At 44.4% G+C, this 15,714-nt stretch overlaps 1 protein-coding gene and 1 long non-coding RNA gene across 14 annotated transcripts in view; one reads left to right on the top strand and one right to left on the bottom strand.

Moving 5' to 3' along the window:
- Positions 1 to 15,714, bottom strand: part of LOC129211696 (uncharacterized) — a 281,089-nt gene that overhangs the window by 108,682 nt on the left and 156,693 nt on the right. The window lies entirely within an intron of this gene.
- LOC129211691 (vascular endothelial growth factor receptor kdr-like) overlaps positions 1 to 15,714 on the top strand; it is a 135,483-nt gene that overhangs the window by 23,335 nt on the left and 96,434 nt on the right. For all 4 annotated transcript variants that reach the window (XM_054839176.1, XM_054839175.1, XM_054839174.1 and 1 more), the window contains exon 2: positions 12,135 to 12,231. In XM_054839176.1, the coding sequence (XP_054695151.1) occupies positions 12,135 to 12,231 (97 nt within the window). The remainder of the gene's footprint in view (positions 1 to 12,134; positions 12,232 to 15,714) is intronic.

The following is a 15,714-nucleotide window of genomic DNA, read 5'->3' as shown; positions in this document are numbered from 1 at the left end:
TTACACGTTTCTGACACGCATGATCCCTGCAATTTGATCAAATCCACCTCTGTTTAGTGCGGCACATCAATTGAGTTGATCTCGGGCAGCTCTAGCTCATTTGCTTCTGGATTTATAGCTCAAGGAAAAATGATAAAACGATGCTAACTGGGGTAGGCTTTTGTTCTGCTTCACTCTGACCATCCACCTCCCCTGTTCTGATTTCAACTCCAACCCTCTTGTGGCCTTTCCTTGCCCAGCTCCTTCTGCAGGTCAGTGATTCATCACACAGGAGGACACAGATGTTCTTTACAAAGAAGTATTTCCATGCAAGCTGATATTTTTTCCTAGAAAAGAGAGCTGGGTGATGGGGAGGAGGAATTTACGACTATGCAAAAGGCCTGAGAATACATATTGCCCAGTTTCCACCGGAATTTGTGTGATGCTGCCTACAGGACCCACCGGCACCCCCAGGGAGCAGGGCTGACTGCCGGATTTGCACCGGCAAGGCTCCAGGTAGGAAACTTTGGGGCATGTGGCCTGAGAAATGAGGCGGTCTCTCTGAGCAGCTAACCCATAGGCATTTGGTGGTCAGTGGGCAGTCATCTTGCTTGATGGCAGTACTAGGATTTAGCTACGGAGCACGGGCAGAGGTTGTTTTGCAAGCCACCCTCTTATCAGTCAGTAGAACCTCATCCAAATTCCTGTCAGCTCTTGCACGTCTTAGAAAACAGCCACAGTCCTCTTTGGAGATCTGGTTTATGGATACTTTTGAGTCCAAAGCTGAGAATGTCCACTCTGCCTTTGAATCTCAGCCGTGCTGAGGTAGCACCAAAGAAGTTTGGAAAGGGAAGAGACCCGTACCCCAGGTCAGGCCCTGGTAGGCCATCTCAGCAGAACAGCACGGCCCCAAGTGTGGCAGCTGATGCTCTTAGAGATTACTTCATGTAGGTCACCAGCAAATGTTTTCTGAAGGACATCTCCTAGTGTTTTATTTTGTCTAATTTTAAGTATTCCTAAAGATAGGGCTGGCATCATTGCTTCCTTTGGGACATGAATTACACAGGCTGATATAACTCAACCTTGGGAAGATTTTCTTTTCTCTCCCTAGACTCTTACCAGTTGCAACAGAAAAAGCAGATAAATAGTTGCCCTTGGCATCCGTTCTCCCCTGATGCCAACCTCTCCTGTTAAGCACTCTGATTTACAAAGATTTTATTACTGTAGCATCTAAAGGCCCCATTACAGTGTGCGGCGTACGAAAGCAGTATCGAATCTATCAAAAGGGCTCTTGGTCTTCAGGTTAAACAATGTGGCAAATAACCAGATTAGCAGCAAAAGGGATGTGGGTTTAAACCATACTGACGCTTTGCTTGAGATACGGAACACTCATACAATATTGAGGCAAAATTGTCTATATGAGCATCCTTGACACCTGAGATGTCAGAGTGAAGCTACGAAACTGAGATCTAATTGCATGTATTTAGTATCTTAACTATTCCTTTCCTTAGATTTGGGCTACTGGTCCTTGAGTGAACATCAAAGAACACAGAGAAAATGATGCTCTGAAAGAGTAACTTGCAACATGCAAGTGAACTCACGCTTTCTTAAAAACAAACATCTCTGTGGCACTGAAATATTTTTGTCTTCCGTGAAGTTGAGCACCAGCTTAGATGTAGGGACGAATTTCCTTATTCTTTGGCTTGCGAGCACTAATCAGGTTTCCGTACTGAACTCTGGATGCAGCGAAGGCCCACGCTAGGGTGTTCAGGGATGTGTCGGTCTCATCTAGACGGTTTTCACCAAACCAGAACAAATGAGGGGCTGTGTTAGTCTTCCGCTTAAGCCTCATCCAGCTCTACCGACTCAAATCACTGCAAACAAATAATTTCCGTGCACAAAGACTTCCGGAAGGAAAGACAGGACCCAGAGCAGCTCCACATGCCATATCCTGATAATTCCCATCACTTGGGCTTAAAACATCCTTTTTTTTTCTTTTTTTTTTTTCCCCCAGATCTTATCAAGCTCATTCTGTACTGTACAGTGCTTAAAGATACGGTACAGCTAATCTGGGGGGTTTCCCGACAGTCTCATGCACAAGTGATCGATGAAACAAGAAGAAAGACTTGGGAGTCACTGATTTAGTCTGCAGATGGTAGAGGAGCATCCTCCTCTCGTTTGATACATACAGGCAGAGGCTGAATGCTGGCAGAGACCGTACAGTGCTTTCAAAGAAACATACTTTTTGCTAAACTAGAGTTTCAGGGATTTCATAACTTCTCTTTGTTCTTTTCTGGTCATTGAAATGTCTCTCTAGGGTATCCATCTCGTACTTTTTCAAAGTCCTTTACTGAGGTTGAATTATCATATTTTATTGTCAAAGGAGTAAGCTGACATACAGTACAATAATTTAATTGACACGGTGGTTTGAAATACTGTGTCGCTTGTTAATATTACCTTATGTTACATGCAAAATTTCTCTGTTAATGCATGTTCCGGCCAAGAACTTAAATAGCCAGGCTAGGTGAATTTCAAAGCTATCCTCCCTCAAAAGCTATGTAAATATATGTATATATGGCAAGTGGGATTGTATTTTGGGTTAATACTGGACAGTGCTTTAATTTGTGTGGTATGGCCAAGTGAAATTTAAATTACCAACCTCTTTAACTTGAGGAACTTTCCTTTTCATCTGTTTGCTGTTAATTTATGTGTTATTTTCCAAGCCCCCATGGTACCAAAGTTCAGAAACAAGTCTGACTGCTCTAAATTATTATTGAAAGTTGTTTCATGATCATACGTTAAAGATGATGGAGACTAGATTAGATCTACGGCTCTAGCAGTTTGCTCTGGGTGCCTGTACAAACAGATACCCGAACAGATTTTCAACACGGTTGAAAACAGCACTATTTTCCTGAATTCTGGCAAAAATTTCATTTCACCACTGATGGCCACTCCTGATAGCAACTTTTATGGAAACCTAATATATCTTAATATCCTTAATATTTTATGTTGCCAGTTTGAAGTCTGACCTCTACTGGCAGCTGGAATGAGTTATAAGCTGATGCACGTGTGGGTTATTGCATGGCCTCCTGAGCACTGAGCTAAAGGCAACTTCTTGCCTGCAGACAAATAAACCCCGCTGCATTCTCCCTGTCTCCTGCCTTGTGAGCAGACGGACCTACGTGCAGCTTTAATGTCACCTTGGTGCACCACGTTCCCGCTGCAGGAAGTGCCACCATACTATAGGAACCACTATAGATATTTCCAGTCTGCCAAGAAGTGTGCAATAATGTTGTGATTAACACGTTAAAAAAACCGAAATAATTACCATACCCACACAGAAAAGAAAACGACTGGGTTTTTTTTTAATCTGATGGCTCTTGTCACTTCAACAGAAAAAGATGAGAAAGTTATAAAACTGTATAGAAGACCTACTGAAAACTTTTCTGCTACTGCTCTAACTTTAAAAAGTCCATTCTCTTCAACAAAATACCCAGCCTGAAGAGCTTTACTCTTACCCTGAGTACAGGCAGCCCCTTTATTCCAGGTTAAATGTCCAGTATAAATGTTAAAACTGGGTAGGAACAGGAGAGAAATCACTCTTGCATCAATAGAGTTTTACTACTTGTTTTTCCATGAGAGGTCCTGGCTTATATCAAGATAGATTTCAATAGTGACTGATTCTTGCTGTGCACATGAGCAGGCTGGGGAATAGTTCTTGGAACAGAGTCAGCACAACAATTGCTTTCATTATTTGCAGCTGTACAAAACAAATAAGTTTGAAAGAAATATAGAGAGGTGCCAAATCCAATCCCATTGATGTGTGAGTGAACACAGTGTTTAGTGCTGCGCTGTGACACACATGAAGTCTGTGAATTACTGCTGTTGCCTTTTCAGCCTTACATGTCACCTTTGATAAATGAGCTAATCTACTGATAGCTACTCAAAATAATAAAGTAATTTAGTTAAAAGAGTTTTAAAACATTCCTTCCTTAGCATCCGAAACTTTCTAAGTAACTACTCACTGCATACAAATTACCCCGCACAGAGCAATTCTGATTAGATTAAAGGGAACTGAATGTCGGGTTTTGACAAGCTGGAATCATAACTTCATGCATGGTTCACCGTCTGTAGCTATGAGGAACTGTTGGGCTGTCATGCAATAAAAATATCCAGCTATCTATCCATCAGTACACAAATATGCTCCCAGGAGTTCACCTGTGGTGACAATTCTGAGTTGACACAGGGAAGCCTGGAAAGGACCTAGTGGAGACAGATCTAGACGGCCTTCTACCTTCCCATTTTCCCACCCAGCACTCTGGAGAAAGGGGAGAAATCTTGGCTAGATTCACTTCCACATAAATGCTATGTTATATCTGAAGACGAAGCATCAGTAAGTCCTCGTTTGTTGACTCCACCTCTGGGAGGAGGTGAAGGGCAGGCAGAACATGTGGTTCATCCCAGAGATCAACGTGTGCCCCTGGTCCTCCTCTCACTCGCAGCCTTGTCTGAAGAATGTGCCCTCTCCTCAGGATGGTCAAGTCAAGGAAGAATGAAAGCTATGTCTGGAGCGCCTATGAAGTAATCCTGTCTGGGAATCATTGGAAACACTTGCATCTGCAACCCTAAAGCTTTTCTCAGGAGATCACGTTGGAGGAGAGGCAAAGACAGTTTCATACCTCACATTTTTTGATTTTTTTTCCCCCTGAAGTCTTTAGCACATAGCGTGGTCTCTTTTTTTGTGTGTCTCGTTCCCACTGGGTCTGCATATTTGCTAATCATGGACATGTGCCAGGTCTTCTCTTTCCCAGAGGAATTGCCTTAATTTGGACCCAGAAATAACAACGTTCCCAGCCTTTTTTCCATCGACATGAGATTATTGCATTTCCTAAATACTTTAAACTGTGCTTGAGTGCATGGCAGATGATTGCAGATGTTGCCACCTCCTTTCCCAGATTTCATGTTTATTTTATGGCTGTAGATCTAAGTTCTCGACTTGTCATCCAGTTACAAAGAAAGGATGTGTCCCCTCACTACATAACTCAACATAAGCACCGGGTGGCGATATCTCTGTCATTCTTTAGGACTCTACACTCCGCAGTGTCAGAGGGAAAACAATGGCTCTGATTAATGAGCTGCTGCCGCCAAAGACCAAACAATTTTGACCTAGAGTTGCTTTCTGTGACCTCTTTCCATAAATCTGCAACTGATACAGCGATCCATATCACGGACAGCCCAGAAAGCACGTGGCATTGTACGTTCAGGGAGTTGCCTTTGAGCAGGTGTAGTCGAACTCCAAAGGTTATGTTTTGATTACAGAAAAACAGAGAAAAGTTCCTGTTAACTGATGCAGGGGGTTTTGAGCGTCAGCACACAAAGCAATAAGGTGGCCTTGCTGAAGAGTTTCTGCTGATTACAGGAGGAAACCAGAGTGACCCTGTGCCACTTCGTCAGGAAATGCTGATGCATCCATGGGTGAGGAAAAGCCTTGCAGGAACAAATCCCAAGAGCAGGGCCAATGTCTTATCTTATCTCTAAACACTTGCTCTACTTAGCAGTTGTTTTTACTGTGCTGTTGTTGATGTCTCCTCCGCTTGAGACTAATGGTTTAATTTTTTGTTGTTGTCACCAGGAACATTTACACCCCAACTACTGTCTCTGGCTGAGCTACACAAAACCTCTATTTGCAGCAGGCAGAGAAGTGGAACGGGTGTGAACTACTCCCCCTTCTCATGAGTCAGCTAAACAAATACTGGCTTCTCTGGCCTGGAAAATCAAGGAAACCATGAAGCCTGTTGCTTTGCCAGCAGATACTCTTGGGTTAACACTAGCATTCGAATATCCTGAAAGAATCTTAGCCATCTCTCCTGATGAGTTAGTGATTGCTAATTTAATTTTGGATGAACTTCTTCAGCTTCTGTAGGAATGGGAAGCTCTGGCCCTGGCCTACAGGTTGCTAGTCCCGTGCCCGCACACAGCATTTCTGCTGCAGGACTGCACTGGGGGATTCCTGGTTATTTCTAGGTGGAAAACAACAGGAAGATGTGTCTCTTGTAACCGTTCCCCTTAAACAAACAAAAATCATAGAAAATCTTTAAAAGTTGCTGAACCATTTTTCTTAAAAATAATTCTGCTTGAAGAGCAGCAGTGTAGACAAGGGAGACGATTTTGGAAAAGATAGTGATGGGTATTCAAGGGACCTTTTCTCACCTAGACGATGTGTTGGGCTTGCAGGAGCCAGCAGAGAGGAGCCGCTTTGGCCCCTGTACTGACTCAGGACCCATCAGCTGGCTTGACACAGAACTCCCTAGCCAGCAGAAAAGAAGAAAATGGAGAGGTTTGTTCCTGACTTACAGCCAAGTTCTTCACAAGAGCATCCCTTCTTTTTTGCTGGGAAAGTCGATGCTAGCAATAACATTTCATCTAGAAAATACTGCGTTTTGAATAGAGAGCATAAGACATTTTATTAATGTCAGTGCAGGAGACTAGCAGAATCAAAAACTGAATATCCTTCTCCCACCCAAATTCACAACAAAGAAGGGGGGAGGCGAGTCTTTGTAGTTATTTGCTACTGTCTTTTTAAGCCTTTACAATAATAGAAAATTACTTGATTATAACAAGTGAAAGTTGATTCCCAGGAGCTGAAGACTTAATAAACACACCAAATATTGCAAGGCTTGTGATACAATAATGCTGGCAGTACTGTTGTGTCTTCTCTTTTCATAAGGGGTAACCTTCAAATAAATCCTAAAATTATTACAGGCCCTTGGTTTAAACACACACAGCTTTTCAATGAATCCTTGAGCTTTCTAATTCCGGTGAAAATAGGATTTCCTTGGGGATACAGTCATGAAAATCCCTTTGTAATGGGTACCTGCTCATTTTTCAGCTGTGCTCACACTGTGTGCTTGTGATGAGGTACCCTGGCACCTCCGAGGACATCTCTCCTTCGTGTCATTTATTGCTGCAGACACAAAGCTGTTTGGAGAGACTGAGCTTCACCAGTTGTTCCCTGGCAGGCAGCACAGGGAACAGCTCTTCATCTGCACGATCCGTATTATTGGTGGTCACCTCATTGCTGGTGACCAGGGCCACGCGCGCTGTTCGCACAGCCCCCAGTGATTCCAGAGGGTCTTCAGAGCACAGATCGTGCTCCCTATCCAGGCTCTGACTCAGAAATGCTTTAAGGTGAGCACGGCTTACAAAAGTGTTCCCAATCTATTGCCAGCAGTGAACAAAACCGTTTTTAAATGTTGTGTATATGCCTCTCCCCCCGCTCCACTAAAATCAGCTCTAAAACTCTGACTCCCAGTCCTTTCTAATGGGATCTGATGTGTCCTAGGGCCCAGATCTATGCACAAGAGTGACTTTCCACACATGAATAGTCCCCAGAGTTCAATCATGTGCAAAAAGCTATTTGTGTGCCCAAGTCCTTGTGGAATCCGGGCCTTAGTCTAACCTGCTTCATTTAGCTGTCACCACAGTTGTCTCCAGTTTGCCTAGCAATTATTTCTTTGTCATCTGATGCAGAAGTTAGGTGCCCTTTGATACTGTTCTTTTAGCTTTCCCCTCCTCTGTGTGCTGCAGTGCCCAAAAGGGATACGTAGATCTCTTAATCAGATATCACGCTGACGTTAGTTGTCACTGTGTACGATACCTAGACGCGTTCAATCTCACAAGCATTCGCGAATGCTCTTTTTGGGATAGCTACTGGGTACTTACAGTGCCTAGAGGATGCTTGAAGGAAGACTGTTACAATAAGAAACAGAGATTAAAAATAGTTTTTATCCATGCTCACTGATGGTCCTAGGACAAACAATCAGGCATTCGCTTAGCGTGGGAGGGATCTCCCTCAGCCAAGTGAGATAGAGTTAGAAATCATCTGACAGAGAGGTGAAGGAGGTCACCCGTCACCCTCTGCCTGTGGATCCTCTCATGTTCAGTGTTGGCTGTGCTGCAAAATCAGATTGTCCCAGGAAAAACAGTTTTCAATATACTTTTCTTCCCTGGATAATGTATCCGTCAACCTTTCACATTTCACTCCCAAGGATTTATGTGGTTGTGCTGTGTTTGGGGTTTTCACCATCAAGAGCAGAATGTTAAAGTCTAAACTGAAGGTAAGAATAAACTCTTGGCATTAGAAATGGTGCGATGAGGCCCTGGACAGAAGGTCTGTCCGGACTCGGGGCTCTTTCTAGGGTCTGTCTTTAGCCTGGTGACGCTACGCTCTTCAGTCTTGCTGTAGTCAACTTGTGTTGGCAACAAGCAATTGAGGGCAGGAACCTAACATCAGATGCAACACGTCACTGCCCCGGGGGAGCCTATCTTTGGTTTACAGAGGGGATGTTGTGCTAAGACCTGTTTGTAGCTCTGCAGGAGGCAACGGGCTCTGTGCTAATTCTGCAGAACTATCACTTTAGCGTCTTAGCCCAAACCATGCCCGAGGATCTAAGGAACGATGCTGCACCGGGTTCCTCACCCCAACCAGGCAGCAGTCTTAGCTTCACAAAGAAAATGTCAGGGACAGCCATGGTACCGATGCTGTGTCCTGGGCCTTCATACATCGTTCTGCTGAACGGAGCCTGCCAAGCTGTTTGTTCCTCTGCAGAGCTTTGCTACGGTAATGACATGGTTGGCGCGAGTACTTGTTTTTAATTTTATGATGCTTGTAGCCCTACAGCAGGACCAAAATTATTCAGCAGAGAAGAGGAGAATGTTATTTTAGGCCTGGACATTGTAATTTGAGCTGTGCAATCAGAACATGCTAGCCTCAACAGGACATGGTCCAGCAGCATGGGTCTCCTACCCCACCCTGGGCAGGTTGTAGGTCCTGGTTTTATAGCGTACCACAGAGTACTACTTCAGAGAGATGTTCTTGAAGTCTGAGAGTTTTTATATAAAGTGCAGAGTAGCTGTGAAAAACTTTTCTTGAGAAGTGTGAGACATTTATTGACTAAAGCCATAAAACCAAAATGAAATACATTAAAATGGTGAACACTCACATTCATTCTAAGAAGGAAAAGCACTGCAGCAAAGCTACATGGTGTATTTAAACAATGCTTTTCTGTGGGATGCCAACATTGGGTTAACTTTGCCCTTCCCAGAACTAGATTGCACCTGCCCGGGTTTCACAACTCCTGCAATCGAAAGCTTCCCAGCAAGGAAGAGACCTGCACACAATGTGCCAGAAGACTCAGTCCTTGTACAAGCTAAACAGTATCTACCTGCAATCCAGGTTGCCCTGGCACCACTGACCGGTGTGAGCGAGAATCCAAAGCTACACAAACATCAGGGTGCAGGATTGTGGAAAGCGAGGGTACGCGCTGCCGAGCGCGATGCCTGCTTCTCTCTGCAGGAAGCTGCTTGCAGCATCCTAATGCCTTCTTAAAGCCACGAGTCTCCTCAAGTATGTAAAACAAATATGAAAGTGGAATAGATCCCTTTCTTCTCATCCAACATGCCCCGGGCTGTCCCCAGCTTTGCCTCCACAAAATGAAGTCTAGCTCTAAAGGGACCATGGGAGGTTAAGCATTTTGTGAGGCAGTTCTGGCATTTAGGTGTCCTGATGTTAGGCATAGCCTAACCTTTTCTCCCACTCCTCTCTCAGTTTTGCCCTCAAACTTTTTTTTTTCCAGTCCACTCGGCTTTGGCTCTGGTGTGCCAGAAAGGGCACACGCTGTGTTTATGTAAACCCTCTGTCACCTGGCAGCAGCGATCAAATGTGTGTGTGGCAGAGAAATTTCTCCTCCTGCCCTCCATGGGGTAGAAAAGCACTGAAATTACACTTTGCTTATTCTTTTCTTCAGCTCCCGAAGCCAAAATAAACTTTGGGAAAGAAGTAGCTCAGAAGTATAAACAGAATAATTGAAAAATACTTTTCTTTCTTTTAGCAGAAACAGTCTCCAATATTATAAAAGCCCAAGCATTGCTCTCTGGCTCGGGTCTAATGCCAGCTGCCTGGCGTTGCACTCCAGACCTCTCCGACAGTGTCACACTTGCTCACGAGAGGTAAAATTCAAGCCTGTTCAGGCCACCTCGAGACATCAGCTAAGCCCCCCTAAGCCCTAGGAACAACTGAAGGCACAAGAGGAAAGAAAGAAAGGATTATTTCAAACCCCAGGATTTTCTAAGTCGAAGCAGCACCTGGCCGAAGGCAGAGCATAAACAGCCCAGAGCAGATCACGGTAGTAGCTGCGTCCTGGGAGAGCTACACAGGACCCAGACAACCTCAGCTATTAAATTAAATGACACTTGACAAATACGTTCAAAGCTCGTGGCCATTTTTTGGGTTGTTTTTGCAAAGGTCAGCACATGGTTTTAAGAGACTGAAATACCTCCGCACCATGGAATACCACATGCCAACGCTCAGTGTGAACTGGGTGTTTCTACAAACCGGAGGGGACTCGGAGTCAAGTGCAAGGGCATGCTTGCCTGATAGTGTCTCCTCCTGCAGAGTTTGGGGCTATTTTCTGTTGATTCTTTGCTAAATGGGATGCTGCACCCTGCACGTGTCATCCCGAATGTGTTTAGGAATAACGGTACTTCTTAAAAGAACCAGGGAAACTGCAGGGCTGGAACCCACTGGCTATTTTGCTTCCAGAACGCTACCTGTAACAGCAGTTTTTAGGTAGGGCCACGCTAAATAACGTCACACAGATGCACTGGAGGGAGTTTGCGTTGGCCAGACTCCCACTCCTTATTCTGCAAAGGACTTTGGAGATAGAGCAATGGCCAGGACTAGTTTAGAGTCTCGGCCAGAGGTCTATAGGAAGGGTCAGCACACCTTCGAAGGGAGTCCAGCAACATGCTGTCTGGGCAGGATCCTCCTCGGGAAGGATTCTCTGGTGCCACAAGATGAGCTGGCCCCCGCTGAGTTACTGATGGGAATTTGAATGGCTCATGGAAGAAGCCAGGCTCTCCAAAGCGGGAGTGATTCACTCTCCTCACTGAGACAACGTGCCAGGCTAAGAGCATTTAACTCAAATCCAGCAAAAAAGAAATGAGAGATGGGAGGTGGGAGGCAAGAAAATCACTGTTTCATCCAGTTGAAAAGTTAAACCCTAATGTTTCTCTTTTTGCTAGATACATTATCTTCACCATTCTGCTAAGAATAATGCCTCTGTTACAAGCCCAGCTAAAGACTTCTGGCTTATCAAGTTCAAGGCAAAGGAGGAGATAGAGAGTTGAAGAGCAGGAGGGGAAAGAAAACATACGGCTTTAATGTCAGAGCTTTGGAAATTGAGATACTTATCTAAATCTGTTTTCTCCTTTTCTTGATTATGTTACTTTGAATTTGGACAAGGAAACCGGCCTGGCCAACCTCACTTCTGTTTCTTCTCAGTTTCACTTTCTGAAAATTATATCATCATAGATGTACACTCAGACATGCATCTCACTGAGGACAATTTCACAGTCAGAAGATATTTCCTGGGCCAGGAGATGATGATGAGAGGGACCTTCATCCCTACTGTCATTAAAGACCATTGTCATCAGAGACCTGACCAACCTTGTCACACTTGCACTGATGATGGTGTCCCAGACACCATCGCAAATTTGCCTTGGAGCATTACACCAGTATACAGCCACGCCGCCCGCAAAGCAACCAGCTCGCTATTTAGTTCAAACGCAGTACTTGTGAACGGTGCTTGGAGAACAGCAGGCTTTTGATTTGCTTTTAATACAGCAGATGCTTCACAGTTGTGAATCAAAGAGTTGCTCCCCAGAATTATTGTTTCCTCTTCTCCCATTGATTAAAATGTAACATATGAGCTCACACATCAAATTATTTCCCAAAGACCTGACTCCTTGCACTTTTATATCTGTGTAAAATCCTTTTGAAAGAAATCTGTTCTCCTAGAACTGCAAAAATTCAGCAATACAGCTAGTGCTAAATAAAAGGACAGATTATTAGCAGAAATGCAGGTGCTTAATGTTAGAAAAGAAAGAGATGAATAAAGGAAACTAAAAACGAACTGAGGGGATCTCACAACTAACTCCACGCTCGACTGAATTGCATCAGTATAAATGCAAGCACTGTGTGGGCCCCCAAATTAGGAACTATTTACAAAACAAAAAGCTTGCCTCGACTGTATTGTGCCTGTTCTAACCGTACTGAATAGCCTGCCTAATGATGATTTCTTCTTTATTTGGGTCAGGTCTTGCCGAGGAAGAATTTTTCGAGAAACCAACGCTAAGCACTGCAAAAGACCACATTGTCATCTTACCAGGAGATACCCTAAAAATAAAATGCAGGTAAGGATTGCTCCAGCAATGCTGGATTTCCTTCGTTGTGTCGATGACCTTGGTGCAGTACAGCTTCTGGGCAGGATGGAGCAAAGGCTGCTGCACAGCAGTGCTGTTTACCCTCACGTGCATTTCTGCGCAGAGGAGAATTTGACAGGCTGTAATAGAGCAGGGAGGAAAGTCTCAGGTCAGCATTCAGCTTGGCCACGTTCTTTATGTTGTAAAGGGGCCCAGGCAAAATCCTGAGTCAGCACATGATGGTGGTGGGGGATGCACCATGCTTAAGGACACGGCTGGAAAATCCTCATCTGAAAATAGGTTCAGATTCAGGTCCTCCGCAGCTAAAATCAGGCTTTCGCTCCCTGTCCATAAGTAAATGACAAACAAGATCACCACGGCATGTCATTAGCTCTTTACATATATATATATATATATATATATATGAGCTTAAACTTCCTAACCTCAAATACCTTCTAGCCTATAAGATGACATTTATATAAAAAGCAGTTAGTATGTGTACATTCAAAGACCTGACCTGTTTAAACATATCATATTCTTTAAATCAAAGATAACCCGGACTCACAAAAACCCCAGGCTGCTGATATTGTAAATTATGGCAGCTCTTCAGTCCTTGGCACAAAGTGTAAAAGCTAGCCATGCAAGAAACAAGCCCAGTTTGGGTAACGATGTGTGTTTACAGGGAGATGATCCTCTGGAAACGGGGGATACAGCGTTAGGTCAGCGCTGACTGGCACGTGACTATGTAACACAAAGAGTCAGAGTGCTTCCTGTTGTGTCAAACATACAGCAGCTTGCTGGGTCACACAAAAGGCCCCGGACTGAGATGCACGTAGGCGTCACTTGTTCTGACTGTGATTTATACGCCAAGCTACCGTGAGACGTTGTTTTTTAATTTATTCCAAGAGTGTTGTAGGAGAAAAGGCTTAAGTTAAAACAGACTATAACAGTTTCTCACACACACACACATTATTTTTACACGTTCTTGCAAAGTCCCCTTGACTGTAACCACTATATGGATGGTTTCCTGCAACAAAAGTTACTGGGAACAGTAAGAAAAAGCAGTGAAAAGGTGAACCTAATCTGTAGTTTATGCTGACACATAAGTTCCTTCTGATTTTTGTCCTAGTCTCTTTAATTGATTGTTATAGTGAAAGATAAATTGACTCATGCTGTGTAAATTTGTGATGTCTTCTGGAGTATCAGGTAGGTTTTTTCCAAATACCTCCAGCTAGCTGTGTGGTTTATGAGGTCAAAACAACCTTACAGTGGTATTTTTAGCTTGGCAAGCAGCAAGCATGATGGCAATAAAGTTTAAACAGTCCTTTAAAATCTAGATGCAGAGCTTCATAAAACACGTTGTGTGGACATGAGTGTGGTGTAGTGCTCCAGGCCAATTAAATCAATACTTTTCAGCAGTTCTCCATCCAGTGCCTCTTTTAATCTGTAGGAACATCCTATTTTTCTCCACATGAATAAATAGATGAAGAACTTATTAGCACTTCAATCCCAAATTGCTTTAGATGCAAAGCAATAAATCCACATGACGGGTCTGAGAAACAGAAAAGCACGCTAGCATGCTGCCCTGCTAGCATGGGAAGAGGCCCAGAGCACTTCAGTTCCTTGACTCAGGTCACACAAGAGCTGGGAATAGAAGCTGGAAGTGGGATTTCTGCACTTCGAGTGCAAGATTCCCCGTATCAGGTCCTCTGTGGATGTCTGTCATCCTGCCCCTCTGACACACCAGCATCTGTGCACTCACAGATTAGCTCCAGGCTGGCCCAAAGGGAGCTCTGAAGTCCTTCGTACTTCCACCAGACAGCAGACCGAGCAGGTAGCTGCTGAGGACTGCAGTAACGTCCCTTCCCCCTTAAAACTCCATTCATTTGAGGTTCTTGGCCAGGATTTCCTGATATTTGGCAACCTGGCCAAAGCTACCGCTGCGACTCCCCTCTGTCAGATGTGTGAAAATCCCACAGCAATAGCCAAAGTCTTCATCTTCCACCAGGATAAAATATGCAGGAGGAAAAAGTGGGCACATGTAAGGAAGCACGGGCATGTGAGATCCCTGACCTGCTCTGCAGAGCCACGGTTGCAGATTTCCAGCCCTGATGGATACCAGACCGGGTGACAGTAGAGGGGCAGTGATGACATGCTGGGAGTTGAATGTCTGAATGTGAAGAGGCATTCATCGTTCCATATTCTGGGCCAGGAGTCCCATTTCTTGTCAGAGGTTGTCATTACGTCATTAATGACGTTAGTAAGGTAGGGAAAGAGCACTGGGTAGGGACCTCCGCGTCAAAGAAAAATTCAGCGCTCTGAAGGACAGGAAGCTGGTATGACGGATGAGGTGGGGTTGTCCAAGTGAACAGTGCATCCAAAAATGAGGGCGAGGCTCTTCACCAGAGAGGATATTCACACTTTTCCCAGTGCTCTCGTTCAGCTACGTGCTGGGAATAACCTCAAGAGTTCAGCCCCATGTCCGCATCATCTTCAGGAAGGCGACAAAAGGACGGGCAGAAACGGGGGCCAAGAGGATGTTTGTTTAAGTGTCACTGAATTTGCTGGCAAATGCATTGCCTTATTGTACCTACTGCACCACTACAAAGCCACTGGCACAGAAAGAGTAGTTAGAGTTATTAGCTAACTGGAAACTTCACACAGCTTGCTTGTTAGATATGTTCAGTATTACCATCTCTATACTGAGTTGATGCGTCTAGACCGGATTTCTTCCTGGCGACACTCAGTTGGGGAAATCCAGAGGTTCTTACTCCTTCCTCAGCTCACCAAATGGGAATTCACTGAGTGAGAAGGGGTCCTTGTGAAGACAGACAGACAGACAGACCCGCCTCCCTCTAACACTAACTTCTTCCCCAGAAATATCCACGGACGATTACCCCCCATACCCCACCAGTTTCCATATCGACCACCAAAAACCAGTCTGCTACAAAAAGGCCATATTCTTCATCTCCTAATCATCTATAGCATGTACTAGAACATCACCAGAGCCCTCAAAGTGCAGCCCAAGCAGAAGAGAGCTCCAGGAGCTCCTGCTGCCATGGTGTGGCCTGATGTTTCCAGCACAACGGGACTAGCGCAACCTGTGCCTGTGTCCGAGCTAACTCAGATCAGTTGAAAGCTCTCTTTGAGTCATGCAACAGGTTATAAAAAGGCCTTGCTTTTTCTCGGTGAACTATGTAGAATTGCATTTGACATTAGCTGTGATCATAGATAAGACAACGAAGGGGCCAGGTGGGTGAAATGGTGTATCGTCTGCCCTGCCAGCTTTATGTTCTGACTGCTGTGACAAGGTGAATTGAAAAAAAAAAATGTGTCTTGAGCAGATATCCTAAGACTTTTAATCTGATTAGTTCCAGACCCTTCAAAAAAATCAAGACTGAGTCACTGCTGATTAAGCAAGAAAGGTGATGCGAAGTTACATAAATGTTCTCCTCTCTCCATGCAGCCTTAGTA

The sequence above is a fragment of the Grus americana genome, chromosome 12, assembly GCF_028858705.1.
Source record: "Grus americana isolate bGruAme1 chromosome 12, bGruAme1.mat, whole genome shotgun sequence".
Taxonomy (NCBI): Eukaryota; Metazoa; Chordata; class Aves; order Gruiformes; family Gruidae; genus Grus; species Grus americana.
Note: the sequence above shows the minus strand (reverse complement) of the source record. Positions and strands in the feature narration are given on the sequence as shown.